The following is a 14,996-nucleotide window of genomic DNA, read 5'->3' as shown; positions in this document are numbered from 1 at the left end:
TCATTAAATGGAGGGGTCTGCAACTCTTTAAAATTTTCATTTAGCAGCACATTGTCATGACAAATTGGACAAAATCACAGCACATTGCCATCATAATGTGAAAAAAGTGTCTGAGAAATCATTTCAAATCTGGCCAAATCTCTGTGGAATCTTCCAGGTAGTAACCATTTTATTATCCATAAAAAACACCCACTGTTGCAAACCAGTAAGACACTAGCGCAGTGTTAAATCCACTTCCTTATTCAGATGCTGATGCAACAAGGGGAAACACTCGTAATGAAGCAAATTAGGTGTCTGACAATTCACACCAAGACGATCCGTATAGACTTTGGATTTTTAGAGCTCTGAGTGAAACACTGTTCGTAGAGGTGTTTTCACTGGGTTCTAGACTTGAATATTTTACACTGGGCTGTACATCACACGGGAGCAGCTGTGGAGCACTTTGAGGGAGAGAGAGAGAAGAGAGTATCAATATGAATTTTTTATTTGGTGGTTTTATGTGAGCTTGCCTACCAGAGGGTAGTTGGAGCAGAGGGTGGGGAGAGAGCAGGTTGCAATGGAAGCCAGGCAAGGTAGACGATATGGTTGATGCAGGTCCACACAAACACACAAGCCTATACTGAACATATGCAGGTGGGCGTGCACAAACACACTCTCGCTCCCTCCCTCTGTTTTTTTATTTATTTATTTTTTTACTTGTGTCATTTGTTCACACACGCCCACACTTTTCCTCCCCCCCCACCCCGTTTGCCTTCAGGTGTGGTCATAAATCAGCCGAGCGCAGGGCTGTGAAACCCCCCAGCACGGCAGCCAGGGCCAGTATATGGCCGCTCGCTACTTTGCCGAGTCCATCAATGCAAGGACGAGTGACCGACCGACAGCCTGGCGCCCGCTGACATGCAGGAAACAACGACAGCAGCCAGGGCACCTCCCATTCTGCCCCCCTATCCCATAACCCCATTCCCTTTCACTCCTTCCAGATCCTTTCCCACCCCCACATCCCCATTATTTGTCTGTCAAGCCAGCAGTCCACTTAAGCAGTGAAATAAATGGACAGCTAGTGCTGGGCTTCGGCGGTGAAGCCCTGGTAGCCAACTTGCTGCAGAAGTGCGCGTTGATGCTAGGACGCCTTCTTCAACTTCTACAAAAGAGCTACGCCCGCCGCTCAGGCATTAAGATTATCCACTGTGTTCATATTACAGTAGGCTGCACCACAGAACTGTAAAGAGCTGTCAAAGGTAGGTGGCAGCAAAGGATTTGACAACGCCACAAGGCACTAGCCATGAAATGGACAACTTGACAAGAGAGTGAACTATTAGATACAATAAGGCAACTCGAGAGGGCTCTTGTTATCGGGGGTGTCCCTGCAACACTTGACAGTGTTGCAGTGACACTGAATTGGGAAGATGGGAATGTAGAGTAAGACTGGAGTTACAGTAAACGGCCCCCTCGCCAGCAAGAACGGGTGAAAAAGATTTAAGAGAAAGAATAAGAAAAACAGAGGTGGGCAGCGATAGAGAGTATGAGGGGAAGAGAGAGTAAAAAGAGAATGATGGATATAGAGAAAGAAGAGGGTGAAACTGAGAAAATGGTGAGAAAGAGCAGAAGACAAGGGGAGAGAAATGAGAGAGGGAAAATGAGTGGAGAGGGAAAACTGAGCAGGCAGACCATGATGAATGGCTGTAGGAAAGAGAGGGGATGGGGGGTCGGGGTGCTCTGTCACCAGTGCTCTCAGAGAGGATAACACAGACAGATGGGTGCTGTGGTCAGTGCATCCATGGCATTCCAATGCATAACTTTCTGGCTCCTCTCCCGGAATTGACATTTGCAGTGTGATATCTTGCTCCTAATATCATCTTTATGGACAGGGGATTTGGTCTGAATCCAAAATGGCGCCATTGTCCCGATATAGTGCACTTGTTTGTCCAGAGCCATCAAGGGTCTAGGGCCAGAAGTAATTTGGGACTGAGTCGATGGGGACACAGTTGTGATGTTTGGAACAGAGCTACTAAAACAGACCCAGGGGACTGGCAGTTAGTGTTTATAATAGGGTTAGTGTCCAGTTCAATTTAAAAACTGGAATCGGATTCAGCAAAACTACCTCATTTATGATGTTTCAACATAAAATGTTAATTAAAAAAAACATTGCTGAACTCCTGAAAATTGCCTTGTTATTCTACAATTATATCGGAATGTAAATTAACTTCAAAAACATTTTGCTGAACAGTCATGCCAAGGAATTTTGCTATTCAAATGACAATTTCCAATTTTGCTCTGGAATTGATTGGGAATGTAGCTAAATGTTATCAATTCCAGGTCATTTTTTTTTACTGGCAAGTTAGAGACTGGCAAGTTAGAGCTGGTGTTTGAGGAAAGCATTTAAAACATCTAAATAGAGGTGTGAAGGCAAATAATGAAAAACCATTCCTTACTTCTAAAATGCACATTTCTTGAGGGAATCACTAATTGGTATGTATAGTCAACGACAATGTTTACAGTTATTATCCAATCAAACCATAAGCGATTACATAGAATTGAGATCTTTGTAAAATAATAGTGAACCATTCACTCCCCCCCAACACTCCTTCCCTCCGGATGTGACCAGCTAATACACCATAATGTGGTACATGTGTGGGGCCAGCGAGGGCCAAATGAACTGGGGTCCTTGCGGACAGGGAGGTCTGTCGTTTTGCCTGATTAAAACTGATGGGCCACGGTACGGGGGAGAGGAGCGTGGCCGCTTCATATTACCTCTGCAGTGTCCCCATCACACGCACACATATACACACACGCAGCTCAACCATACCCCCACGCAAACCTCCATCTCAGACGCCATTATTCAATTTGGTTTTTCTAATGACCAATAACCCACTGGAATTAGCCTGCCAAGACCAATTTGACTTAATTGCTAGTAGACTTCCCCATGCAAGGTGCAGATGCCAGCCGGACATTCAGACATGACCAAGCCTGGTTTCATGTCCAACTGATGGAGCAGGAAGAAATACCTCATAATTTTCACTTATTTAAATGACAAGGTATATCTTTAGTCTCCTTTTTCATAAGAGAAATAAAAGAAAGATGCAGGCCTTATTATAAACAAATTGCATTCTCAATAATTTCTAATATTTTTAATAAAAAATATATAATGATGATCCTCCATTGTGGACCACACGTTGAAAAAAGGGTGAAGGAGAGGGACTGTATCTGTTCGGTTTTAAATTTGTTTTGAATGTGATTATTTTTTAACTTTTCTTTTCTGTTGGAACTTTCAAACATAAGGGAAAGGGAAAAAAAACAGTATTAGTAGTTAATGTCAAAACAGACATTTCATATATACAGTGGATATAAAGTCTACACACCCCAGTTAAAATAGCAGGTTTTTGTGACGTAAAAGAATGAGACAAAGATAAATCATGTCAGAACTTGTGACCTATAATGTGAACAATTCAATTGAAAAACAAACTGAAATCTTCGAGAGAAAAACAAAAAACAAAAAAACTAATCACAATAACCTGGTTGCATAAGTGTGTACACACAAACTAATACTTTGTTGAAGCACCTTTTGATTTTATTACAGCACACAGTCTTTTTGGGTAGGAGTCTATTAGCATGGTACATCTTGACGTGGCAATATTTGCCTACTCTTCTTTGCAAAGGCGCACCTAATATGTCAGATCTCCTGTGCACAGACCTCTTCAGATCACCCCACAGATGTTCAATTGGATTCAGGTCTGGGCTCTGGCTGGGCCATTCCAAAACATTAATCTTCTTCTGGAGAAGCCATGCTTTTGTGGATTTGGATGTGTGCTTTGGGTCGTTGTCATGCTGAAAGGTGAACCTACTCTTCATATTCAGCTTTCTAACGGATGCCTGAAGGTTTAGTGCCAAAATTGCCTGGTGTTTGCAAATGGAAGAAACACAAAAGAACTGTCAATCACCCTCGGTCTGGGGTTCCATGAAAGATCTCAACTCGTAGAATTGCAATGATCATGAGAACAGTGAGGAATCAGCCCAGAACTACATGGAAGGATCTTGTCAATTATCTCAAGGCAGCAGGGACCATAGTCTCCAAGAAAACAATTGGTAATACACTACACCGTGAAGGACTGAAATCCTGCAGCGCCCGCAAAGTCCCCCTGCACAAGGAAGCACATGTACAGGCCTGTCTGAAGTTTGCCAATGAACATCTGAATGATTCAGAGGACATATGGGTGAAAGTGTTGTGGTCAGATGTGACCAAAATCGAGCTCTTTGTCATCAACTCAACTCACTGTGTTTGGAGGAGGAGGAATGCTGCCATCACCACCTTCAAACATGGAGGTGGAAACATTATGCTTTGGGGGTGTTTTTCTGCTAAGGGGACAGGACAACTTCACCGCATTAAAGGGTCGATGGACGGGGCCATGTACCGTCAAATCTTGGGTTAGAACCTCCATCCCTAAGGTTCGTGGATGGATATTCCAGCATGACAATGACCCAAAACACACAGCCAAAGTAACAAAGGAGTGGCTTGAGAAGAAGCACATTAAGGTCCTGGAGTGGCCTAGCCAGTCTCCAGACCTTAATCCCATAGAAAATCTGTGGAAGGAGCTGAAGGTTCGAGTTGCCAAATGTCAGCCTTGAAAACTTAATGACTTGGAGAAGATCTTCAAAAGAGCTTTTTCTGGATCTGTTCAAATAAACCTACCATAAAAATTAAAGACTGATCATTTCTTTGCCAGTGAGCAAACGTACAAAATCAGCACATGATCAAATACATTTTTTCCCTCACTGTATGTATGTATATATATTTATTTTTTTTCCACTGGGATATGCAAAATTGACTTGTTGAAGCAAGTTAGCATGGCTAGTTATTACTAAATAGCTGGTTAATAGTTTTCTTTAAAAACATATCTGGACAGCACATGCTTTTTAATTCCCTTGGCTGCCGGTTCCAATCTTCTGAAAACAGAAGAGTTGTTTGAAGGGTGAAAGGGCTGGGATATAGAGGAATACAGAAGCACTGCTGAAGCATCATCCAAGGGGGAGCCAAACAGACATGTCCAGCAGCGCCCAGCAGCTTTCAGATAAGGATGGTCCCCCAGACTCCACTCAAGACATGACCTGACCCTCTCATCTTCAAAGGATGCAATGTTCGGAGACTTGGCCTTTATCAGTCCAACTGTCACAATATGTTGCCCGTTTGTTTATTCAGGAAAAGCACTGTAGAAGTGCAAGAAATTAAATAAGCAAGACAATAAGTAACACAAATTCTCAAACACAAAAGTAATATTTGATTCCAGGCATGTGGCTCAATGCAAAATCCATCACTTCACCATAGAAATGGACCATGCCTATCCCTTCAAGACTGCTCACCTGTGCTCTAGGACACAGGCCAACAGAACATAGCAGATTTAATAAAAATAAAAACAAAGATCTCTCCCTCACCCCCTCCTCCACCTCCCCTCTCTGTTCAAGGGCACCGGGTGGCTGCAGACATCCCTTTTCCCCTTTTCAGAGGGACCTGTAAAATCTGTGTGACAGCTGTGATTTATGGTATACGCAATATGGGCCTGTGGGGGCAGGTGGGTATGTGTGTGCTGGTGTGTGCGTGCTAAGGTGTGAGAGTTCTCCGGAGTTCTCCAGAGAGTATGGCCAGAGGTATCAGTACTCACTGTTCAGTCAACCCAGACGCACAGAGAAAAGAGAGAGACACACACACACACAGAAACAGAGGGACAAAGAGGAGCGCATGTTGTTGCCCATGAGTGCGAGTTGAGCTGCATGATGAGGCGAGAGTGAAAACACAAGAAATGCGCCACGGAGATGAACTGAAGCTTTTGCTGACAGCTGGTTAGAAGGCACAGGGTCAGCTGATGTGTGAAAGTGTGTGTGAATGTATGGCCTCATTCTCTCAAATTGTATTTTGAAGCGGTGAACAGACCAAAAACTGCTGGTATCAGCAAAGTCCCTGATTCTCTCTCTTTCAACTATCTATTTCCTTTGCTCTCCCTATTTTTCCATTTTCCTCGCCTCAATGGCCGTGCTGCTCCCATTCAAGCCATGCACTGTACTTCATATTCCAAGCCAAGTCAGACACACGCTATCCGTGTTTGTGTGTCTACTTGAGCATGGATATATCCTCAAAGTGAGAGGCAGGTGCGCCTGAGCTTTTTACAATGTCTTTGGAGAATATTTATATCCCTTCACTTTCTGCATATTTGGCTGAGTTGCAGACTTAATTTATAATTTATTAAAATGTTCTGCAATTAACCTACAAACAAAACACCATAACTAAATTGGGGCTACCTTATTGAAAATAAAAGCAGACATTTCTCATCTATTTCTCATCTAAGTATCCAGTCCTTTATTAAGTACTTCGTACAAGCGGCTTTGGCAGCAATCACAGATTCTGAGTTATTTGGGGATGCCTCGATGAAGCTTAGTACACATGGATTTGGGCGGATTCTCCCATAGTTCCTCAAAGAATCTTCTCAAGCTCGGTCAGATTGGATGGGGAGCATTGGTGCAATCTTAAGATTTCCATACAGATGTTCAAGGGGTTTCAGGTCCGGGCTTTGGCAGGTCCACTCAAAATCATTCACAGACTTGTCCCAAAGCCACTCCAGTTTTATGTGGTTTGGGTCGTTATCGTGATGAAAGGTCTTCGCCCCCAGTCTGAGGTCCTATACACTCTGTATCAGGTTTTCTTCAAGGATTACTAGGTATTTTGCTCTGTTCATCCTTTGCTCTATCATGACCAGTCTCCTGGTCCGGCCAAACATCTTCATAGCATGACGCTACCACCACCATGCTTGTAGGGATGATATTAGCCAAATGATGAGCGGTACCATGTTTTCATCAAACGTCACGCTTTGCATTCAGCCCTAATAGTTGGATGTCTCCTCAGGCCACAGAATCATCATGCTCTCAGATTCCCTTTGATGCCACTTGGCAAACTCAAGGTGACGTCCTACACCTGTTCATGAGAAGCAGCATCCGCTACGCCACTCTAGAAAGACTGGATGGTTGGAGTGCTGATTGATGGCGTGCCCCATAGATGGTTGCCCTTCTCTCATCTCTGCAGGTTCTCTCATCTCTGCAGGGAAACCCTGAAGCTCTGTTTAAGTGGCCACATGGTTGTTGGTTACCTCCCTGATCAAGGCCCTTTCTTGCTCAGTTACTTAGTTCGGCCACACAGCTAGCTATAGGAAGAGTCTTGATGGCCCCAAACTACTTTCATATCACGATGGAGCCCAATGTGCTCTTAGGAACTTCCAGTGCTTTGACATTTTTGTATAACCCTTCCCAGATATTTCTTGACAAAGATCTTTTTCAAAATGGTCGATGGTGGACTCAAATCAAGTTCCAGAAAGGAAAATGACACTTGATGCATCTGAGCTCAATTTTAAGTGTCCTGACAAAGGGTCAGAATACTTGAGATATTTAAGCTTTTGTATTTTCAACAAATTGACACACATTTGGAAAAAAAATATTCACTTTGTCATTATGGGATAGTGTGTGTATATTTATGACCAAAATATATAATTACTTAATTATAAATGAAGTCAAACAACAAAATGTGAAGAAAGTGAAGGGGTCTGAATACTTTCTAAAGGCACTGTATTTGTGTGGATCAAGGTTTGTGTGCAGTATATGAGGGAAGGGCAGAGTAAAGAGAGATGTTTCACACATCCGGACGTTATTCCTATGTTCTGAGGTAATGTTGATGGACAGTTAAGCAGAGATGGTCTGAAAGGTCACTGAGATAAGGCTGGTCTTGACAGGAGGGTGAGAGAAGGACAGACAGGAGGAAAAAGAACATCTGCAATTTGATGGCAAATAGTGTGAGTGGTAGAGGACTCCTTAGAGCAGTGATGAGAAAAGAGAGCTGGAAGGAGAAAATGTATGTAACACAGGTAAGGGAACACAGAGAGAAAAGACTTGGGCTGTCAAGCCAAAAGAGATGACAGCACGAGAAAATTAGAACAGGAGAGAGACAGAGAGGAAGAGATAGAAAACCACTAGACAAGAGTAGTTTCAGCTTCCCCTTGCTTGTAGTGGCCTACAAATTCTGCTAATTGTTCTTTGTGAGCACAAGATGTATATGAATGCAGCATATTTGCCACAGCGCCATTAGACCTAGCACACATACATTGCTTGACAGGGACTGATTTGATAAAAAAGCATCCACACACATTAGCGACCATTCTCGCAGACGTCCTTGGCAAATGAGGCATACTGTAAGGTAGCGGCGTTGAGACTTCAGGGCCGCCCAACCCTACTGACAGTCCCAGACACGGAGTCCTCCCTGGCTGAACACACATACGCTTCGCTCCGCCACAGCGACTTCCCCTCCATCACTTGCTGACAGCCATTTGCCGAATGCTAATCGAGGCTAATTACACACTGTTCCCTCCGTGATGGTGTGACCCAGCTAATTTCTTATCATGACAGAGTGCCGTTTCTGCATTGTCGGGGACCAGGCAACAAGATTACACTAACAAAATGAGGCAGTCGGGTGCTTGGTGTCTTAATTAAGTACGTTTTTAAGTAATTAATGTCTTGGTGTCTCTTTTCTGAACGACGTTGTTGTTTCTGGAAGCAGTTTGCTGGATGTTTTTTCTGCCAAGAACTGACTTCCTTTGGCAGACAGTCTGTTGACAATGCTGTTTCTATGGTTGCAAGTGTCTTAGAAATCGCCCAGTTTTGTTAATCTAGCATTTGATCTTCACTGTTATCATTTTGTAGACGCACTAATCAATTTTTTTCAACTTGGCTTAGGGATTTGTACTAGCACCTTTTGGTGACCTGCAGTTACCCAACACTTACACCATTAGGACTTCTCCATTTGTATGTCTTGAATCATTCCTGTGTATAACATGCAGACTAGGACGGCCACCGGTGCACACCCGCATCCATCATCTTGTTCATCTCCACCAGACGCAACCATGACATGCAGGCCAAATGGATTCATCAAATGTTTATCAACAATTTACATGTAGAGACTGATTTAATTTTTTTTTACATTTTATCATTTCATTCTTTTAGCAGATGGTCTTATCCAGAGACTAATACTAAGGGCATACATTTAAAAAGAGCTAGGTGAAACCTCTACAAAGTTTAGTTGTAACAGCATTCAAATTAATGAATTAGTCATCAGCAAAAGTCTGTGCTGGAAAGAAGACCATACAAATAATAAAACCTTTTTTTTTTTAAACATAAACCAAAGACAACAGTCAGAAGTGGCAGATGTAGAACTATACTCAATAAAGTACTCAATAAAAAGTTACGTTTACAGGTGTTTTCTGAAGCAGCTCAGCTTTGTCAAGGTTAAGCTTTAGGTGGTGGACCAACATCCAAGAAGACATGTCTGGCAGACATGCGTAATGCCACCCGGGTATTGGAAGGAGAAAAAGAAATCTAAGTGTCATCTGCAGAGCAGCAATAGAAAAGACCATGTGACAATATAACAGAGCCAATAGACTTGGTGTATGGGGAGAAGAGGGCTAAGAACTGAGCCTTGGAGAACACCAGTAGTTAGAAGCTGCACGGCAGACAGTGATCTACTCCACATCACCTAGTTAGAGGCTGCCAGGTAGGAAGCTATCCAAGAGGGAACGTAGACTGAGATGCCCAGATCAGAGAAGGTGGAGGATGCTGTGGTCAACATTCACAGACATTGAGACAAATTTTAACCAATGAGAGTTGGACTTGCAGTGCGCTGTGCACCTGGTAATGGAGACGGCCTTTGACGCGCAAGCAGCACATATACAATAATTAAATAACATGTTTTAATTTATTTTGCAATGCTTGCGCACACAGAGTAGCTGATGTAGTCTGCGCATGTTATAGTAGAATAAGAAAATGTGCCACAAAACAGGGATGTAAACACATTACATTTGGTATTGTCATAGTATGGGTGCCCGGACAAACCACAATCAACATGTTCGATACATGTTCGTGCCAGCACCATTATCAATACCAACATCAATATCCATAGAAATTTCTTAAACCCAGTGTTTGTCATGATTAACCTTTTATATACATACACTTCCTGAACCTCTAATCCTAACCTTAACACCCAAAACATCTACTGTCAACCTATAGAAGCATTTTAATAACAGAAGAAATGTCAACATACTTTCTGTAATGTCATTTTGGTTCTGAAAATATAGGAAAGGGAAAGATGCACACAAAGACACAGAGTACATGTAGTATAAATAAATCCAAAGGCATTCAACAGCCTGGAGAAATGTTAAACATCTTAAAAAGTAAATCTTAAATGGAGCAAAATATTAAAGTAATCGTAAAAACAGTTGTGTGGACCAATTGTATATAAATAATAAAATATAAAGAAATCTGCACACACAAACTCAAAGAAAACATACCTTATAGACCTAAATCTATTAACAGCATTTCTCAATCACAGTTGTAAATAGCTCTTGGATTGGGTTAGGAATTGTTAGAGATAAAGGCTGACCAGTTTTTGGCTAACAGAACTGAATGAAACAGCCTGTCCTCATATCTCCCCCGCCACTCCATCACCAAAAGCTCATTTTGGAGATTCTGCTGGCTTTGCACAAAACCCCGGGTCCCATTTTCCATATTTCATATACGGCCCATTGCCTTATGAGAGTCCTCCTCACTAAAACGTATTGAGGGGGCAAGACGTTGAATCATCACCTCTTGGAAAATCGTCTGTTGGGTTAAGTGTTCCAAGACTCACTTGAAAGCAGCAATAGGGTTAAGTGGTTGGCACATGGATGATGCTATTCACAAATCTACTTATATTGATATGGGAGAACAAAGTCCAGGCAAAAAAATATGTTTTTACACAGAAACTTCACTAATGCTCTGACCCTCAGCCCAGAGCATTAGTAGAGCAATAGAGAGTCTAACAACAGGTGAAGGTACCCACTCTGGTTTGTAATAATGGCTTTGCATAGAAATTAACTACAAGCTGGGATGGGTTAGGGAAATAACCTCACCATTAAGTATTCTCCTCCCATGGGTTTGTGAACATGGCTCAATAATTTCTGTGACGATAACGAGGAAAACAAATATTGGCTAATATTGGCTACACTGACAGCCAAAGGTCGGTCTTGAGTTTTTGGTGTGGGAAGTATAACACAGCTAAAACGCATATTCAGCACCAGCAGATTTACTTGGATGAAGAAGCTCAGGTCTGACGATTCACTGTCGGGGGGATGAATCAGAAGCAAAAGGCTGATACCTTACTAATACCACCACTGAGAGGCACCTCAATAATGACTACTTCCCCTGTCGGGCTAATCCCCAGAGCAGGGGAAGCAAACTCAGGGAGAAGAAGCTCAGGCTGCGTTTAAACAGGCAGCCCAATTCGAATCTTTCTTTTCACTAATTAGTCTTTTCAGAAAATATCTGATTTGATTTTAGTAAGACAATTGTGACTGGCCGTCTGAAAGCAGCCATGGATCAAATTGCATGATTCCATTCCTTTCTCAGTGTCAAAAGACTGCAGGTGGTTTATTAAGCATGTGAGTGCCATACATTGACACTTAGTGCAAAATTAGTGGTTTCTTGAAATGCCTCTTTAAACCTAAACCTGTTACGCACACACGCACAGACACGCAGGCACGCGCAGGCACTTGCACACACATGCACGCACGCACACACCAAGCCACTCACTTAACCAAAAATACCAGAGAATCCCATTTCCATACTCAATATTTAGGTCATATAACACACAGCCAGAACATTTTGTATGGCAAATCTATAGTAGATTCTGTTCCCCTTAACACCAAATGATACCAGTCAATGTTCAAGTTGCTCATGCAATATACCCACAATACAGAGAAACCAACTGGCATCAAACAAACTAAGGTAAGAGTAGGAGCTGGATACCTTGGCGCTCACTGCGTTTCTTGCGCCTCCTCTTGAACCTTCTGCGGATGAGGCAGTAGTAGGAGCCCAGATTTTGGGTGCCGATGGCGGTGCTAAACAAGGCCATTCTGTCCTGTCTTCCACTGGCTGACAAACACCGTCCCTGTCTTCCACGTCTTAACACACTGCTTCCGTTCTTCCACTGACAAACCCACAGCTTCCGTTCTTCCACTGACAAACCCACAGCTTCCGTTCTTCCACTGACAAACCCACTGCTTCCCGTTCTTCCACTGACAAACCCACTGCTTCCCGTTCTTCCACTGACAAACCCACTGCTTCCCGTTCTTCCACTGACAAACCCACTGCTTCCCGTTCTTCCACTGACAAACCCACTGCTTACCGTTCTTCCACTGACAAACCCACTGCTTCCCGTTCTTCCACTGACAAACCCACTGCTTCCCGTTCTTCCACTGACAAACCCACTGCTTCCCGTTCTTCCACTGACAAACCCACTGCTTCCCGTTCTTCCACTGACAAACCCACTGCTTCCCGTTCTTCCACTGACAAACCCACTGCTTCCCCGTCTTTCACTGGATATCACACTGCTTCCCCGTCTTTCACTGGATATCACACTGCTTCCCCGTCTTTCATTGGTTAACACACTGGTTCACTATCTTCCACTAGCTATGACACACCTGTCCAATAGCTAACCCAGTGGTGTGTTGTCCACGAGCTAACCCAGTGGTGTGTTGTCCACGAGCTAACCCAGTAGTGTGTTGTCCACGAGCTAACCCAGTAGTGTGTTGTCCACGAGCTAACCCAGTAGTGTGTTGTCCACGAGCTAACCCAGTGCTGTATTGTCCACGAGCTAACCCAGTGCTGTATTGTCCACAAGCTAACCCAGTGCTGTATTGTCCACGAGCTAACCCAGTGCTGTATTGTCCACGAGCTAACCCAGTGCTGTACTGTCCACGAGCTAACCCAGTGCTGTACTGTCCACGAGCTAACCCAGTGCTGTACTGTCCACGAGCTAACCCAGTGCTGTATTGTCCACGAGCTAACCCAGTGCTGTACTGTCCACGAGCTAACCCAGTGCTGTATTGTCCACGAGCTAACCCAGTGCTGTATTGTCCACGAGCTAACCCAGTGCTGTATTGTCCACGAGCTAACCCAGTGCTGTATTGTCCACGAGCTAACCCAGTGCTGTATTGTCCACGAGCTAACCCAGTGCTGTATTGTCCACGAGCTCACCCAGTGCTGTATTGTCCACGAGCTAACCCAGTGCTGTATTGTCCACGAGCTAACCCAGTGCTGTATTGTCCACGAGCTAACCCAGTGCTGTATTGTCCACGAGCTAACCCAGTGCTGTATTGTCCACGAGCTAACCCAGTGCTGTATGGTCCACGAGCTAACCCAGTGCTGTATGGTCCACGAGCTAACCCAGTGCTGTATGGTCCACGAGCTCACCCAGTGCTGTATGGTCCACGAGCTCACCCAGTGCTGTACTGTCCACAAGCTAACAGTCTGCTGTACTGTCCACAAGCTAACAGACTGCTGTACTGTCCACAAGCTAACAGACTGCTGTCCTCTCAACTAGCTAATAGACTGCTGTCCTCTCAACTAGCTAACAGACTGCTGTCCTGTCAACTAGCTAACAGACTGCTGTCCTGTCAACTAGCTAACAGACTGCTGTCCTGTCAACTAGCTAACAGACTGCTGTCCTGTCAACTAGCTAACAGACTGCTGTCCTGTCAACTAGCTAACACTGATGTCCTGTCCACTACCTAACAAACTGAACTTTGTCCACTAAGACACACTGCGGTCCTGTCCACTAGCTAACACCATTATGTTCTGTCAACAGACACTATGTCCTCAAGACCAAAGTGTGTAGAGATAACTGGGAAAAAAAACTTCACTATTCTTTTGTCTCCGAGACATGTAACATATCAAAGAGGTGGTCCTATATTTCTCTTTCTCTGTCTTGCATACCCCTTTATACCTTTTCCCTTCTTGCTTTGCCTCTTTCTTTCTCTGGGCAGAGGCAGCTTGCTCCCGCCAGCTCTGTGTTTCTATAGCGTCTCCCTGACACGTCATAATGTCCCTCAGCCAATCACCAGCCACCTCTGGCTCAGTGCTTGGTCTTGCGCACACTCATAGATCAGACAAAACACACACCCACTAACACACATCCGTGCTAACAGACACTCTCACTTAACAGTGCACAGCTATAATGATTAATTGAATTGATGCAGACATTTATAACGTTAATTTGAGCAACAGTATATATATTTTTTATTATCCATTAAACTACTTCCTTTACCAATCACCCATATTAGCCACCTTATATTATTTCATTTCCAGCACCAGAACACGCAGACAAACAAGTTGGCTACACAGAGAGTCACAAAATCACAAAATCAAAAACACAGTAAGACACACTAATGTCTCAGCTCTTAATGTCCTATAATGTTTAACTCAATACTGAGGTGGAATTTAACATAGTACACAGATTGATGGTCGAACAGGTTCAGGTACAGGGAAATCTGGTACAAGGATCACAATATCAAGATACAGAATTCTACCTCCCTCTAGTGGTAATGGATTGTAAAATGCTTGATTATTCCACTTAGGGCAGAAGGTGTGTATGAAAGGGAGTCCTAGACAAAATGTAGCAGGAGGATCTGCCCTGAAGGCAGAAATTAGTTTGATTGGCTAACGCAATAGAGAGTGAAGAAGTTGTGTCCCAACTTCAGTATATCACTGAAATAAATTTTACATTTGAAATGGTTACGTTAGGATGAGGACTAGGGTCAAATCCTGGTTTAGAATTCAACCTTTATTAAAAGCATTGAGTCAAACAATGACATGCATTTCTACCTTCATGGCAGATCTGGTTCCATATATGTTTGAATAAGTAAAGCACCCATGTGTCTGGAAAAGCACCCTGTCCCTAGTGATGTACAGTCAGGGAAGGCAGTACAGAATCTCAGGAGAGGCACCAGGGTACAAATCGCCAATCGCCATATGAACTGTTTGCATTCTTAGTGCATACTGCCTCTAAGTGGATGACACTGATACTGCACACATTATTCACCTCAGGGCAGCAGCTGTGAGGAGCCTTTACGGTCCAGTATAACAAAACAGGCAAATGG

General features: G+C 43.5%; 1 protein-coding gene across 3 annotated transcripts in view; it reads right to left on the bottom strand.

Annotated features, from left to right (window-relative positions):
- The window catches only part of adarb1b (adenosine deaminase RNA specific B1b), a 107,487-nt gene that overhangs the window by 24,940 nt on the left and 67,551 nt on the right, over positions 1–14,996 (bottom strand). The window contains exon 1 of one of the 3 annotated variants that reach the window (XM_013137900.4): positions 11,866–13,086. The exons of the other annotated variants lie outside the window; for them this stretch is intronic. Within the exon in view, the coding sequence (XP_012993354.1) occupies positions 11,866–11,971 (106 nt within the window). The 5' untranslated portion in view covers positions 11,972–13,086. Of the gene's footprint in view, positions 1–11,865; positions 13,087–14,996 lie in introns of those variants that run through there. 3 annotated transcript variants of the gene reach the window in all.

This window comes from Esox lucius, chromosome 16 (genome assembly GCF_011004845.1).
Source record: "Esox lucius isolate fEsoLuc1 chromosome 16, fEsoLuc1.pri, whole genome shotgun sequence".
NCBI lineage: Eukaryota > Metazoa > Chordata > Actinopteri > Esociformes > Esocidae > Esox > Esox lucius.
The sequence above is the reverse complement of the archived record's forward strand: the minus strand, read 5'-3'. Positions and strand labels throughout refer to the sequence as shown.